The sequence below is a fragment of the Barbus barbus genome (assembly GCF_936440315.1).
Source record: "Barbus barbus genome assembly, chromosome: 42".
NCBI classification, from domain to species: domain Eukaryota; kingdom Metazoa; phylum Chordata; class Actinopteri; order Cypriniformes; family Cyprinidae; genus Barbus; species Barbus barbus.
In genome coordinates, this window is record NC_136720.1 from 24,843,927 (window position 1) to 24,857,230 (window position 13,304).

General features: G+C 38.1%; 1 protein-coding gene across 1 annotated transcript in view; it reads left to right on the forward strand.

Annotated features, from left to right (window-relative positions):
- LOC306861275 (cGMP-inhibited 3',5'-cyclic phosphodiesterase 3A-like) overlaps nucleotides 1–5,961 on the forward strand; it is a 95,185-nt gene extending 89,224 nt beyond the window's left edge. Inside the window, exons 15-16 of the mRNA XM_079403459.1 lie at nucleotides 3,085–3,349; nucleotides 5,493–5,961. Coding sequence (XP_079259585.1) covers nucleotides 3,085–3,349; nucleotides 5,493–5,890 — 663 coding nt within the window. The 3' untranslated portion in view covers nucleotides 5,891–5,961. The remainder of the gene's footprint in view (nucleotides 1–3,084; nucleotides 3,350–5,492) is intronic.
- Nucleotides 5,962–13,304: the final 7,343 nt, after the last annotated feature.

Genomic DNA, 13,304 nt, shown 5'->3' on the forward strand with positions numbered 1-13,304 from the left:
GCGATGAGTAATAAAACACTGCGTCTATTATTGTGAGGAACACAGAGTGAGGATGACCCAGTTGTGTCAGGACCCCGTCACAGAGCTACAAAGCGTCATATGACCACCCCTGGCCATATTCAGAGCATTTCAAAAGGGACCAGAAATTATATGCTTCAAAGGAGCCTGTTTTCTCCCCTCCCTGTTTCGTTTCTTGAATGATTCATTTCTCCAGCACTTCTGAGTAGCACCTGACAGAACACAGCGCACATACATTACTGCCCTCTGACGACATCGCCGCGTGGTTGCCATGGCAACATGAGACCTTGCCCATTGTTATGCCACTCTCATTATTTATTTCCAGGTACTGCGGAGCATATGTTTTCCGACTATATGAGGTTCTTCCAATCTCTGATGCCTTATTTGTTTCGATACTGTAATTTGAAATAAATAATAAAAAGGCCAGACCTCGCATGGCTGGATGCATTTCCCCCGTCCGTGGGAAGGCTGACCTAGTTTTATAGCAGTCGAATGTCTGTGAAATATGTTTCTCTCCTGAACTGGAAAAATCCAATCAAGAGTGTGAGTCTTCAGCTGTGCTTGAATATACTGAGCATACTGTTCCCTGCCTGGTAATATTGTTAATTGTTTAATGTAATAGATGAGTATAAAATAGCTGCTGCATAAATAGTTTTCTTTGAAGATGTGAATAAAAATGCTTCAAATCAGGCATCGATCAGATTAATCTGCACTATGTAGAGCATTTGTGAATCGAAATGAAATGCATATTTGTAGAATCACTGAATGCTTTTCTTTTCTCAGGATGAATTTTAAAGATGTGAAATGCTACTGATTTAATTTGCTTGCTAATATGAGGAATGCTGTCTGGTGACATCAGATGAAGGACAATATTAGTTTCAGTTGATTTAATTTGGTTCTAGAAGATTTTATTTATAATATGGACACTTGTTTCCGCCATGGGACAAAAATATTAGAATTGCCGCTTTTATCTCACAATTCAGACTTTGTTGGAATTGTGAGGCATAAACTAAAAATTAAAAAAAGCCAGAATTGCAAGATGTAAATTTAGAATTCTGACTTTTGTTCTCACAATTTCAAGTTTACATCTCACAAAAAGTGACGTGTGAGGTTAAAATTTCCCATTTTGATCTCCATCACAATTTGTAGATCAGGACACACTTATTATTTCACATGAATTATTTCACAGTCTTTTATTATTGCCAAATAAATACTGTCTGAACCATCTTAGGAAGACTTTAAAAAAAATGTTTGGCTTTGTTTTTATCTCATTTTTCAATTCAGACTTTGTTTCTTGCAAAAATCTCACAATTATGAGTTTATATCTCGCAATTCTGAATTCTGAAATAGTCAAAATTGTGAGTTTTTTTGTTTGTTTGTTTATCCTGTGGTGGAAACAGGCTTCCATGTTGTGGCAACCAAAAAGGATTTAAAATGTTTTTCCACTTAGTCAATATGAAACAACATTTGTAAACCATTTACTTCTATAATGTGGGCAGAACGTGATTTTTCTTTTAGAAATGGTCCATGGTGAATGAATTTAATCGTAAAAATGAGTGTTCTGCTGCAGAGTTTGCAGCCTAAATGTTAACATCAAGGATGATAACTATAATGTTTTAATAAATAATTAACCATAACAACAAAGAGAAACAATATCGTTGGAATCACTTTCAGAATGAATTCATCCATCTGATGAAGGATTAAAACATTGACGACCAATCAGAATCTGTCCTGCTTTGAAGCGCTTGAGCATTTAAAGCAACAGGTGTCAAAACTGCAGCACGTGATTATAGTAAACATACTCACCGGCCACTTTATTAGGGACACCTGTTCAATTGCTTAGTAACACAAATTGCTAATCAGCCAATCACATGGCAGCAACTCAATGCATTTAGGCATCTAGATGTGGTGAAGATGACTTGCTGAAGTTCAAACCGAGCATCAGAATGGGGAAGAAAGAGGATTTAAGTGACTTTGAACGTGGAATGGTTGTTGGTTGCACGCACAACCATCTCTAGGGTTTACAGAGAATGGTCCGAAAAAGAGAAAATATCCAGTGAGCGGCAGTTGTGTGGACGAAAATGCCTTGTTGATGTCAGAGGAGAATCGGCAGACTGGTTAGAGATGATAGAAAGGCAACAGTAACTCAAATAACCACTCGTTACAACCAAGGTATGCAGAAGACCATCTCTGAACACACAACACGTCAAACCCTGAAGCAGATGGGCTACAGCAGCAGAAGACCACACCGGGTGCCGCTCCTGTCAGCTAAGAACAGGAAACAGAGGCTATAATTTGCACAGGCTCACCAAAATTGGACAATAGAAGATTGAAAAAACGTTGCCTGGTCTGATGAGTCTCGATTTCTGCTGCGACATTCAGATGGTAGGGTCAGAATTTGGCGTAAAGAACATGAAAGCATGGATCCATCCTGCCTTGTCTCAACGGTTCAGGCTGGTGGTGGTGGTGTAATGGTGTGGGGGATATCTTCTTGGAACACTTAGTTGGGCCCCTTAGTACCAATTGAGCATCGTTTAAACGCCACAGCCTACCTGAGTATTGTTGCTGACCATGTCCATCCCTTTATGACTACAGTCTTCTGATGGCTACTTCCAGCAGGATAATGCACCATGTCACAAAGCTCAAATAATCTCAGATTGGTTTCTTGAACATGACAATGAGTTCACTTTACTCAAATGGCCTCCACAGTCACCAGATCTCAATCCAATAGAGCACCTTTGGGATGTGGTGGAACGGGAGATTCGCATCATGGATGTGCAGCCGACAAATCTGCAGCAACTGCGTGATGCTATCATGTCAATATGGACCAAAATCTCTGAGGAATGTTTCCAACACCTTGTTGAATCTATGCCACGAAGAATTAAGGCAGTTCTGAAGGTAAAAGGGGGTCCAACCCGGTACTAGCAAGATGTACCTAATAAAGTGGCCAGTGAGTGTATATTGTGCATTGGTCTGGATGCTAATTTATAGTTATCACACTTGGTGTGAACAGGACTTTACACGTATGTTTACAAGTGTTTTTTTCTTTTCATTCTGGTGTTTCAGGGTGATGAAGAGTCAAGTCTGGGCCTTCCCATCAGCCCCTTCATGGACCGCTCAGCACCACAGTTAGCCAAACTGCAGGAGTCCTTCATCACACACATCGTGGGGCCTCTCTGCAGCTCATACGATTCAGCTGCTCTCATGCCCGGCCACTGGGTCAACCCTCAGCCCAAAGACGGCGAGGATGCTGAGGAAGAGACGGATGAAGAAGAGGAGGAGGAGGAAGACACACCGGAGGAAGACACCTCCACCAGCTCAGAACTTTCCCGTGAGTTCAGGTTTTTCTCCTCAAACGTTATAGCAGATTAAGTACAAAATCTGGTCCAAATTCCATTGATGATGGAGCAAGAACTCAGTTTTAGATTTTTTCCTCATTTAGACTGAACTGAGTTGATGCTGAAAATGAACACAAAAATGAAACAACAAAATGAAAAGTTTTTTTTTATTTTTATATTTCCATTACAATCTGTAGATCAGGACACACTTACTTGATGTAAATTATGATCACAGACTTTTTTTTTTTTTTGAATATTAAATATTATTTATGTGGATCAGTATGTAATTAAGCAGACATTGCATGTCTGAATTATTTTTTCACTTTCTTATGCAGTGTTTCTCTGCAAAAACAAAAACTAATGACATCACTTAAAGCTGCTAGTCAAATAAGACAAACTATTTGCAATACTAGTAAGTAAATTTATAAGATGTATGTCTTTGCATTTAATTTAGTCAATTACTTTTATTTTTTATTATTTTTTTAATATTATTTATTTGAATCGGAGGTATTTAATCATTAAAAGACACATTGCCATGTCTGTTTTTTTTACTTTTATATGCAGCATATCTCTACAAAAAAGTGATCACTGCTAAGACAAACTATATTTGCAATACTAAATAATATACAGTAGTCAACATTTGAAGTGGATCAAAACCTTTCATCAAAGTTGTCCTAAAACCACAATGCGTTCTTGTCTTAGGACAACTTTGATTAACTTTTTTGATTCACTTCAAATGTTGACTACTATATATAAAATAAATATATAAGATTGTTTTTGCATTTATTCAATTTTTTTATAAATATTAATTACTTTTTATGTGGATCAGTGTGTATTTAAGCAGTAAAGACATAAGATAAAATGTGTTTGGATTCAATTAATTTTTTTAATTATTTTATATATGTGAGTGGGAATGCCCAAATTTTCACATTCATATCTTCAAAATGATATATGACTTGTTGGAATCGGATAACAAATGACTGAGCTACAGCCGTTTGAAGGCAATAGAAGCAGCAGATCTGATTTTGAGAAAAATCGAGTTAAAGATTCCAAAGCAGAATCACCAAGCAACGTTGCATATTTTCCTCCAATTCTTAATAATAATTACTATATTATTAATCACAATATAGCTATTTTTATTTTATCTTTGTTATTAAAAACAAGAACAAAAATGCAAATAAACTATTTAATCAAGAACAGCGAGTGATTGCGTCATTTCTTTTAATGTAACATTGAGACAGATCTATATTAAGACCTACTGTAATGCATGGATCAAATATAATGTTACACATCAGATTTTCCCCCAATTATTAACTAAACGTTCATGTCAGTCATAACAGATTATGATGTGAATCTCGCCAATGCATATTTCGCAATAATGTACTTTATAAGGGAGATCGGACGCTCGTGGAAAGGCATGTCTTATGCATTTATACTTTGCAAATGTCAGTCAGCACAATCGTCATCAGCATGGGTTTGAAAATCATATTTCACTGGTTTGGACTCATGTCATCGAAAATTCAATATGAATATTAACAAAGCTGGAATGCTGCACTTTGCAATAATAGACTTAAAACTTGTGGTGAGAAGCAGTAGCCGTCGTCCAGAAGTGTGCAGAGAAAAAGGTACTCCTCTCAGAAACATACAAATAAAGATCTTTTAGATGTTTAATTATTATTTGGAGCATTGGGATCGCTAGAAGAGAGCTTAATGAACTCATTTTTGTGAAAATTCAAATTCGACCAAAACTGACATTTTTCACTTCTTTTGCCTATAGCTCAAAATTAGCCCGTGTGACTTCCGACTCATTTCGCCAGAACGGGTCACATATATCAAATATTATGTACGTGTCTTTAAATGTGTATTTAAGAAATAAAAACAAATTTCTTGCCTGTTTTTTATTTTTATATGCAACATTTCTCTACAAAAATCAAAATCATCACTTAAAGTTGCTAGTCAAATTTATTTTATGAATATTATATATGTGGATCGTGGAGAAATTAAGGCACATTGCATGTCTGATGTTTTTGTTTTTATGTGCAACGTTTTTCTACAAAACAAAAATTAAAGTCCTCATTAAAGCTGCTAGTGTGAAGAAGCCACTAACACTCTCTCTCATTACTGTGTTTACTGTAGAGAAACCAGCACCTCAGAAACGACGGAAAGTGTTCTGCCAGATCACCCAGCACCTGCTGGAGAACCACGAGATGTGGAAGAAGGTCATCGCTGAAGAGTCCCAAAGCCAGACAGAAGGGGAGGAGTCGACATGCCTCACTAACACCCCTGAGCCAATCCTAGCCATTGATGAGGAGGAGGAGGAGCCAGGGAGCAAGGAGGAGCCTGCAGACGACCAGGAGGAGGAGACAACCGAGGAGGAGGAGGAGAGTCCTGTACCTGACGAGACACATGAAACAGAGGAAACGGATGGCGAGACTGTAGAGGAAGCAGACGAGACTGCGAAGACTGTAGAAGATGACACGGAGCTAATGGGAAAACGAGAGGAAGACGAGAGAGGATCCGGAATGAATGACTAAATCGTTTCATCGGCAAGCGAGACTTCTAAGAAACGGTTGCCAGCACATCACTTAGACACAACACTGTAGATGCTTGGGGAACATGTGCCTAAAGGAAACAGGGTGGGACGGGGGGGGTTCGGGATGAAGGGTTTGACTAACAATGAGCAGGCGGTGAACTTTTGAGGTTTGCTGCCAAAATTGGCCAGGACAAGGAGTTCTCCAGGGGGTTTCCTATATTTTCTAGACTTCCATTTTGGGTAACCCCCAAAACTACGACAGGGGGTCCCTATGACCTGAAGTTTGGCAAGCTCAACAAGCATTTCTGAGGAGCTCAGTGTCAAAGTCGGGAAACGAGAAACCAATCCACCGTGACTCTCGCCGGTTGGCCTATCCCATCGTCGGCAGCGGACAAAAGCAAACGCTCCAGAAACTGCATGCGTTTGTGAAAAGATACGCTATGTCTGTCCTGCCATTGCTCTTTCTTTTTCCTTTCCAGAGCATCACTACAGCAAATGCTTGCTCCACTGTCTCATTTCCGAAAGCGTCGAGCCGAATGCTTGTCATTCCCTTCCCTCACCTTTTTCCCTCGGCATTCCACGAACTGAGATTTTGCGTTTCTCAGGATCAGACTGTTTTCGGATAACTGTACAAGGAGTCATTGGTTTTTAAAGACTTTCTTGCAGCTTTCTAATCTTTTGGATCTTGATTTGTGGACAAAGGGAATCTTTAGTTGTTTTTTAAAACTGTAACTTCTTCAAAACGCCAATGGCCTTTTAGCCCAATCGATGTTTTACCAGGTGATTTGATAATGTATATATATATATATATATATATATATATATATATATACACACAGACACAAATGCATATGGCGTGCAATAGTACATCGCTTCATCCCTAGTCATCAAATATTGTACTGTCCGAAACTACAGACTAGATTCATTGAAACTGATTCTCCCTCCTTCTGTTCTTGCATTTTAGCTAAGTTTGAGAGCCAAGTGAACTGCTCTAGCAAGCTTGGCTGATCAAAGGCGCAAACTGAGACGATGGGAAGACCTCAGGCTCCCGCATTCCCCCGCAGTCGCATGTTTTCCCTCTGAACAAGGCTGTGGTTATGCTTCACAGTCGTCTCACGCAGCTGCCGCTGTGGTCATGCAAGCATGCTTGTGAGCGACTGCGAGCTCCTCAGCCCAAGGGATGAAACGGCGAATGCCGTCCCTCTCACATGAGAGCATGTGCCGCACATGAGATACGCACACCGGTCAACACGGCTGTCCGCGCTCACCTTTGATGTGCTGAAAGAGGCAGATTTCTCGCGACGGCGAGATGAAACACTTCTGCGGGCTTAATCACCTTGGGTCTAGTCGGACGCCTTCAGTCACTTTGAAGGAGAGCCAATTAAAAACGCCTAGGCAGGACGTGCTGGTCACATGCTCATCTTTGAAACGTCCCCTTCGATCTCAATGCAGTTGAAGCCTTAATATTACCAGGCAATGTGGTGCAATGTAGTCCGGCTAATTATTTAAGCAATACCGACCCTATGTGTACAGCAGATTGGTAGCGTTTCCAGTTGCACTTTCTTTTGGTTGCTGTGTAGATCTCACACAGCTCAAGTGTGCGTGTGCCAAATATGACTTCAAATCCATTCTCCCCAAAGTACGAAACCCCATCAGGAGCGTGTAAAGGCCGTGTGTGCTAGCGATGCAGTATGAGTGCTTTTTATTTGTACATGGCCCCAATTTTAGAGGGTATATTATATTTCTGCATTAGGCCGTAGATTTGTAACCCCAGGCCGGAGATATTAACCCTTTGGTGCATGAGTTATTAAATCACAAATTAAAATAGTCTTAATGTTTTTATTACCTTTTTTTAAAAGAAGAAATATATTAATTCCCTGTCTAATAATGCATTTTAGGGCGTTACTGTCCACTGCAATAAAAGGTAGTAGTAGGTATGTGGTGCATCACTTTTGTTTGCCATTTTGAATTTAGGTTGCCATAAGCATATAAAAAGGATTATTGCAACGAATTGTTGATAAGAGTCAAAAGTTATCAACTTAAAAATGGCTTTTAAAGATCTGTCCACTGTAGTGAACATCATGCATCAAAGTGTTAAATTATAGTTGTCTTTAATGTGTATTTCCCAAAACAAAATTAACTTAAAGGGGTCATCGGATGCAATGAAAATTCTATAACATACTTTGGTTAACAATTCTCAATGGTAGTGTACAAAAACACCTTTTTAAACCTGTCAAAATCAGCTCTGTTTTCAGCACGCTGATCTAGTCCATGTTTCTTTAAATCCTAGTGAGCTCTGCTGACTCCACCCCTCTCATCCGTGAAGTGACGAGCAGACCATAGATAGGTGTAGATTCAACCACTCGTTGATGCATCAGCCATCTCGTATTCACCATAATAATCAATGAATATTCAAAGATATACAAGCGTATAACTTGCTGTTGTAGACGTGCACAGTCAATGCGCTCAAGGATTCGCAGACCGTTCCAAAAATGGCGGATGGTTTGCGTATAGTGGCCCATAGAAACAGTCGATAATGAAGCACCTAGATATATATATATATATATATATATATATATATATATATATATATATATATATATATATATATATATATATATATATATATATATATATATATATCTATGGAGCATACTAAACTTCCGCTGCGAAACTGGTTAATTAGCACATTATTAGGAAAGGCAATTTGCAAAGATTCATAACCCTTATGCTCACTTCTTCTGTAGATAAAGCTGGATCACGAATGATTTGGGCGAACATAGACGCATTTATGTAGATCGGGGATCGGCGCATTCACTTCAAAGCAAAAGTAAAGTTAATCCTCTGCGTCTTCAGCGGCTCAGATGTCGGGAGTAAATGACGACTGCTATATTCATTATTACATCCAACAACTAAACACTTCAATCGCTTAATCGGAGACATCTTGTCTTCCCCTGCACCGGAGCTGACACAATGGCAGACAGCTCTCTCAGCTCACTCAGGGCGGGTCTAAGGTAAGACGGCCTTGTCAATCAACTATCGTGGGAGGGGCCTGTACAGAACTACGTCATTCTGACAGGAACCTCAGAACAGTCTGATTTGAAAAAGGGGATTTTAAAATGGGGTTTTTCAAAAAAAAATTGTATCATTATAGGATGGATGTGTACACACACTTCCAACACACATTTATGTTCAAACAACTTGAAAAGTGAATTTTGCATCCGGTGACCCCTTTAATTATAGCCGACAATAAAATCCTAAGCATATTGTTAAATCCCCCTGAATAAACATCATACCCAGACCAGATATATTAACCGTTTGGTGCATTATTTACTAAAATCACAAATAAAATAGTTTGTGTTTTATTTCCCAAAACAAAATTAACTTATCATAACCTAAAATCAAATCCTGAGGAATAAAATCCTCTTAAATACATCACAAAATCAACCTGAAGTTACCCAGACCCTTTGCTGCATGAATGACTAAAATCACAAATAAAAATACTTTTATCATCTTTTTAAAACAAAAATACTACATTAATTCCCTTTTCCCTCAATATAACACATTTTGATAGTGTTACTGTCCAATGCAATAAGAAGATAGTACACTGTAAAAAAAAAAAAAAAAAAAAGAAAAGTTGAGTGAACTTAAAATTTTAAAGCAACCAGCTTCAGCAGATTTTTTTAGTTCTCAACTTATTTTTGTAGGAGATTCTCAACTTTTTGTTGTATAAACCTAAAACAACAAGCTGAGAAAACTCAATCTGCTGAAGCTGGTTGCCTTCTTTTTTTTTTTTTTTTTTTTTTTTTTTTTTTACAGTGTAGTTGCTACTTGTGTTGGTGCATCACTTTTGCTTGCCATTTTATGTTGCCATAATAAAACATATAATATAAAAGGATTGTTGCAATGAATTATGGATAAGGGTCAAAGGTTATCACCTTAAAATGGCTTTTAAAGATCTGCATCAAACTGTTAAATTATACAGTGTTTTTTTCAATGTATATTTCCCAAAACAAAATTAACTAATCAAAACCTACAATTAAATCCCATGGAATAAAATCACCCTAAATACATTATCAAATCAATATACCCCAGTATAATATAACCCAATATAACCCTTTGGTGTATGAATGACTAAAATCACAAAGGAAAATAGTCTTTTTATTTCCTTTTTTTTTTATAAATGTTTTAAATAAAATGCCTCTAAATACATTATTTCACTAAGAAATATGTGACATTATGGAAGAATTTATTATGCAATTTAGCTCCGCCCCTTTCATCTTACTGTTGCCCAGATTACTTTCACTCTGTTTGGGAAATTTATGTCATTACTAGTGATTAGCATAAGAGCAGTGGGGACACGTGGCGACGTGGATTGGGAATTACCTTACTGCGAGTCTTTGATGATCAAAAGGTCATCGATATTGATGTCTTCAAACCCAGAATCATCAAAAACGCCCAGATTTGCTTCCACCCAGACAGTATTCAGAGAGACTTGAGAAAAACTGTGGAATTGGCCAGCGAATCCTACACGTTTGATGCGCTCGTGCGTGTGCTGCATGATTGCGTGTGTGTTGGCATGGCAGCATACGTCCCTGTCCTCCACCGTGCCTACCATCGGTTGGCTTTCAGCTCTGCGTTCGGTGGCTCTGATTCCAGATTCTCCAGTCTTGAGAAAACCGGTTTGGATATTTTCACTAAATTCATATTTTTTACACACAGCAGATGCCCTTAGGAGTGAAATAAATTACATTCTGTAAGTTTCAGCTCAAATACCTGTGCAGATGTTCCAGAAATGCATGATGACCTGATAGATTGAAGTTTTAGTCTGATAAGCTTGGTTCATCCTTCTAGATCTGTTTGATTGACAGCAGGCGGTTTGACTAGCATGTCAGGTTCACCGGATGTCGACACTAGAGACATAAAGAGGTTACACGTCACATGAGAAGCTGATCTTTTTAGATTTTTCCTTTGTATTTCCTGTTCACCGCTCGTTCCTTCATCTTCAGCTGTACACGTCTGATAACCGTGTCCACGCGTTTCGTTCACCTCGAGAACCAAACAAGCTTTACACCTCTCTGAGAAAGAGAAATGAGACTTGTACTTTTTTATATATAGTCGGCACTTCACTGACAAAATAATTATTTTTCTTCTCACTTGTATCTTGCACTTAACACATGTAGCAATACCTATAGAAAGGGGAACTGTGTAAATCACCAGTATTCATAAAGTGAAATATTCATTTTATCGCTGATTGTTGTTCCATTTTGTACAAAACAATATTGTGTACAGGTTAAAAATGAAACGAAACAAAAACAAAGCCAAAAAAAAGGGACGAAAAGATGAAGACAACAACAGAAGTCTTTTAGATAAACATTATTTATTTTTACTGTTTTGTAATTTAGACACTATACTGTAGCTCCTCTATTGCCAGACTTACTGGAAGTGCCTCTTGGTATAATGTAACATACAGAAAATATATATTGAGATTATTAGAACCTGTCACAAGCTGAACATTGTGGATGTTGTAATGTGAATACAGTTTAATAATACGAGTGAAATACTGTGGTATGGAATGTCTCTGTGTTCTTAATTATTTCTTTCTTGCTTCATTGATTTTCACCCCTCATTCAAGACGAAATAATCTGAAGGTTTTCAACTAAACAAGCTCAAGACAAAGGGTAAAATGTCAAATATTCTTAAGTATTTGTCTTGAAAATGGCTCCTGTCACAATCAAAGTCAAGGTAAGATCTCACATGCGTTATGCCAGGTCAAATTGCTCTGATATTAAAGGAATAGTTCACCCAAAAATTTGTGTTTTCTGAAAATATACTCAACCTTCAGGCCATCCAAGATGTAGATGAGTTTGTTTCTTCATCAGATTTGGAGGAATGTCGCATTCCATCACTTGTTCACCAATGAATCCTCAGCAGTGAATGGGTGCCGTCAGAATGAGAGTCCAAACAGCTGATAAAACATCACAAGTAATACATACCACTCAAGTCCAGCAATTAACATCTTGTGAAGTGAAAAGCTGCATGTTTGTAAGAAACAAAACCATCAAGACGTTTTCATGTCAAACCTTTGCTTCTGTCCATAATCAATAATAATACTTCCTCCACTGATAAATACGGTGGCCGAGAGAGCTCAATGCGCTGCAACTTCAGAAAACACATGCAAATAGAAAAAGCACCAGCAAATCAAGAAAACAACTTCATCAATTTGACAGCAGGTGCTGCAAATGCTCACAACACAGATTAAGAATTTTATTTGCAGGGCGTTTCTTTATTTGGTTGGGTTGTGAGCATTTGCAGCACCTGCTGTCAAATTGATGAAGTTGTTTTCTTGATTTGCTGGTGCTTTTTCTATTTGCAGTGCGCTGAGGCACCGTAGAAAAAGACCATTCCCTGTTGTCTCTTGCATCAAAATGCATTTGTTTAGATCTGTTTTAGACTGTTTTCATTCGTAAACGGTGGTTGTTCTGTGCATATTTCTCTCCTGATTCAGATGAGATGATTTTTTCACTTGAGAAAGCAATGTTATCAATACTCATGTTTTAGCTGGAAGTAATTGTTTGAAGTTAAAAATGCCTTGATGTTAATTGATGGTCTGGAGTGGTGTGGATTTTTGTGATGTTTTTTTTCAGCTCTTTGGACTCTCATTCTGACGGCACCCATTCACTACAAAGGATCCACTGGTGAGCAAGTGATGGAATGCTTAATTTCTCCAAATCTGTTCTGCAAAAAAAAAAATGCACTCAACTTCACCAAGCTCATTTAAATCACTTTATGTTCAGTACTTAGCTTCAGCATTGATCTATGTTTAGGGTGCTTGCCAACCTGATATTGAAGCATTTCAATGAAGAACAGAGTTCGAAGAATTAGTTGGTGTTCGGCATGAAGTATTATGGCTGTTTGGCACATTGTTTGCTTGTTCTCAAAGAACGTAGAGAAAGGACACTTATATAAGTGGATTATGAACAGGGCTTTAGCGACGTGTTGCTTTAAACTCATTAGTGGTGGATTTGTCTTAAACCATAGACTGTTTTTTTTTTTTTTTTTTTTTTATGCTGACAGCTACCATGTTCTGAATCAGTCTCTAAACGTCAGTTTTTTATACATACAATGAGATTAGCCGTGTCCCTGGCTAGTGGCTACCATGCATTTCCTAAAGTGTGTAATTCATACTCGCACATCTCACTGAATTATACAGAAGAAAAGGACATGGCAACCTTTAAATGCAGCTCACCCCAGATGTCTTCAGGAATCAAAGGTTTTCACCTAATCTTGTCACTGCTTTATTCTCTGGACACTACAGAGTTTGCAGAGTGATGTATAGAAAGGCTATTGTAAAGTGGGTAATTGTTGTGGTAATTGGATCCTTTCACTACTAAAGAAAGTTTGCAAGGCCAAAG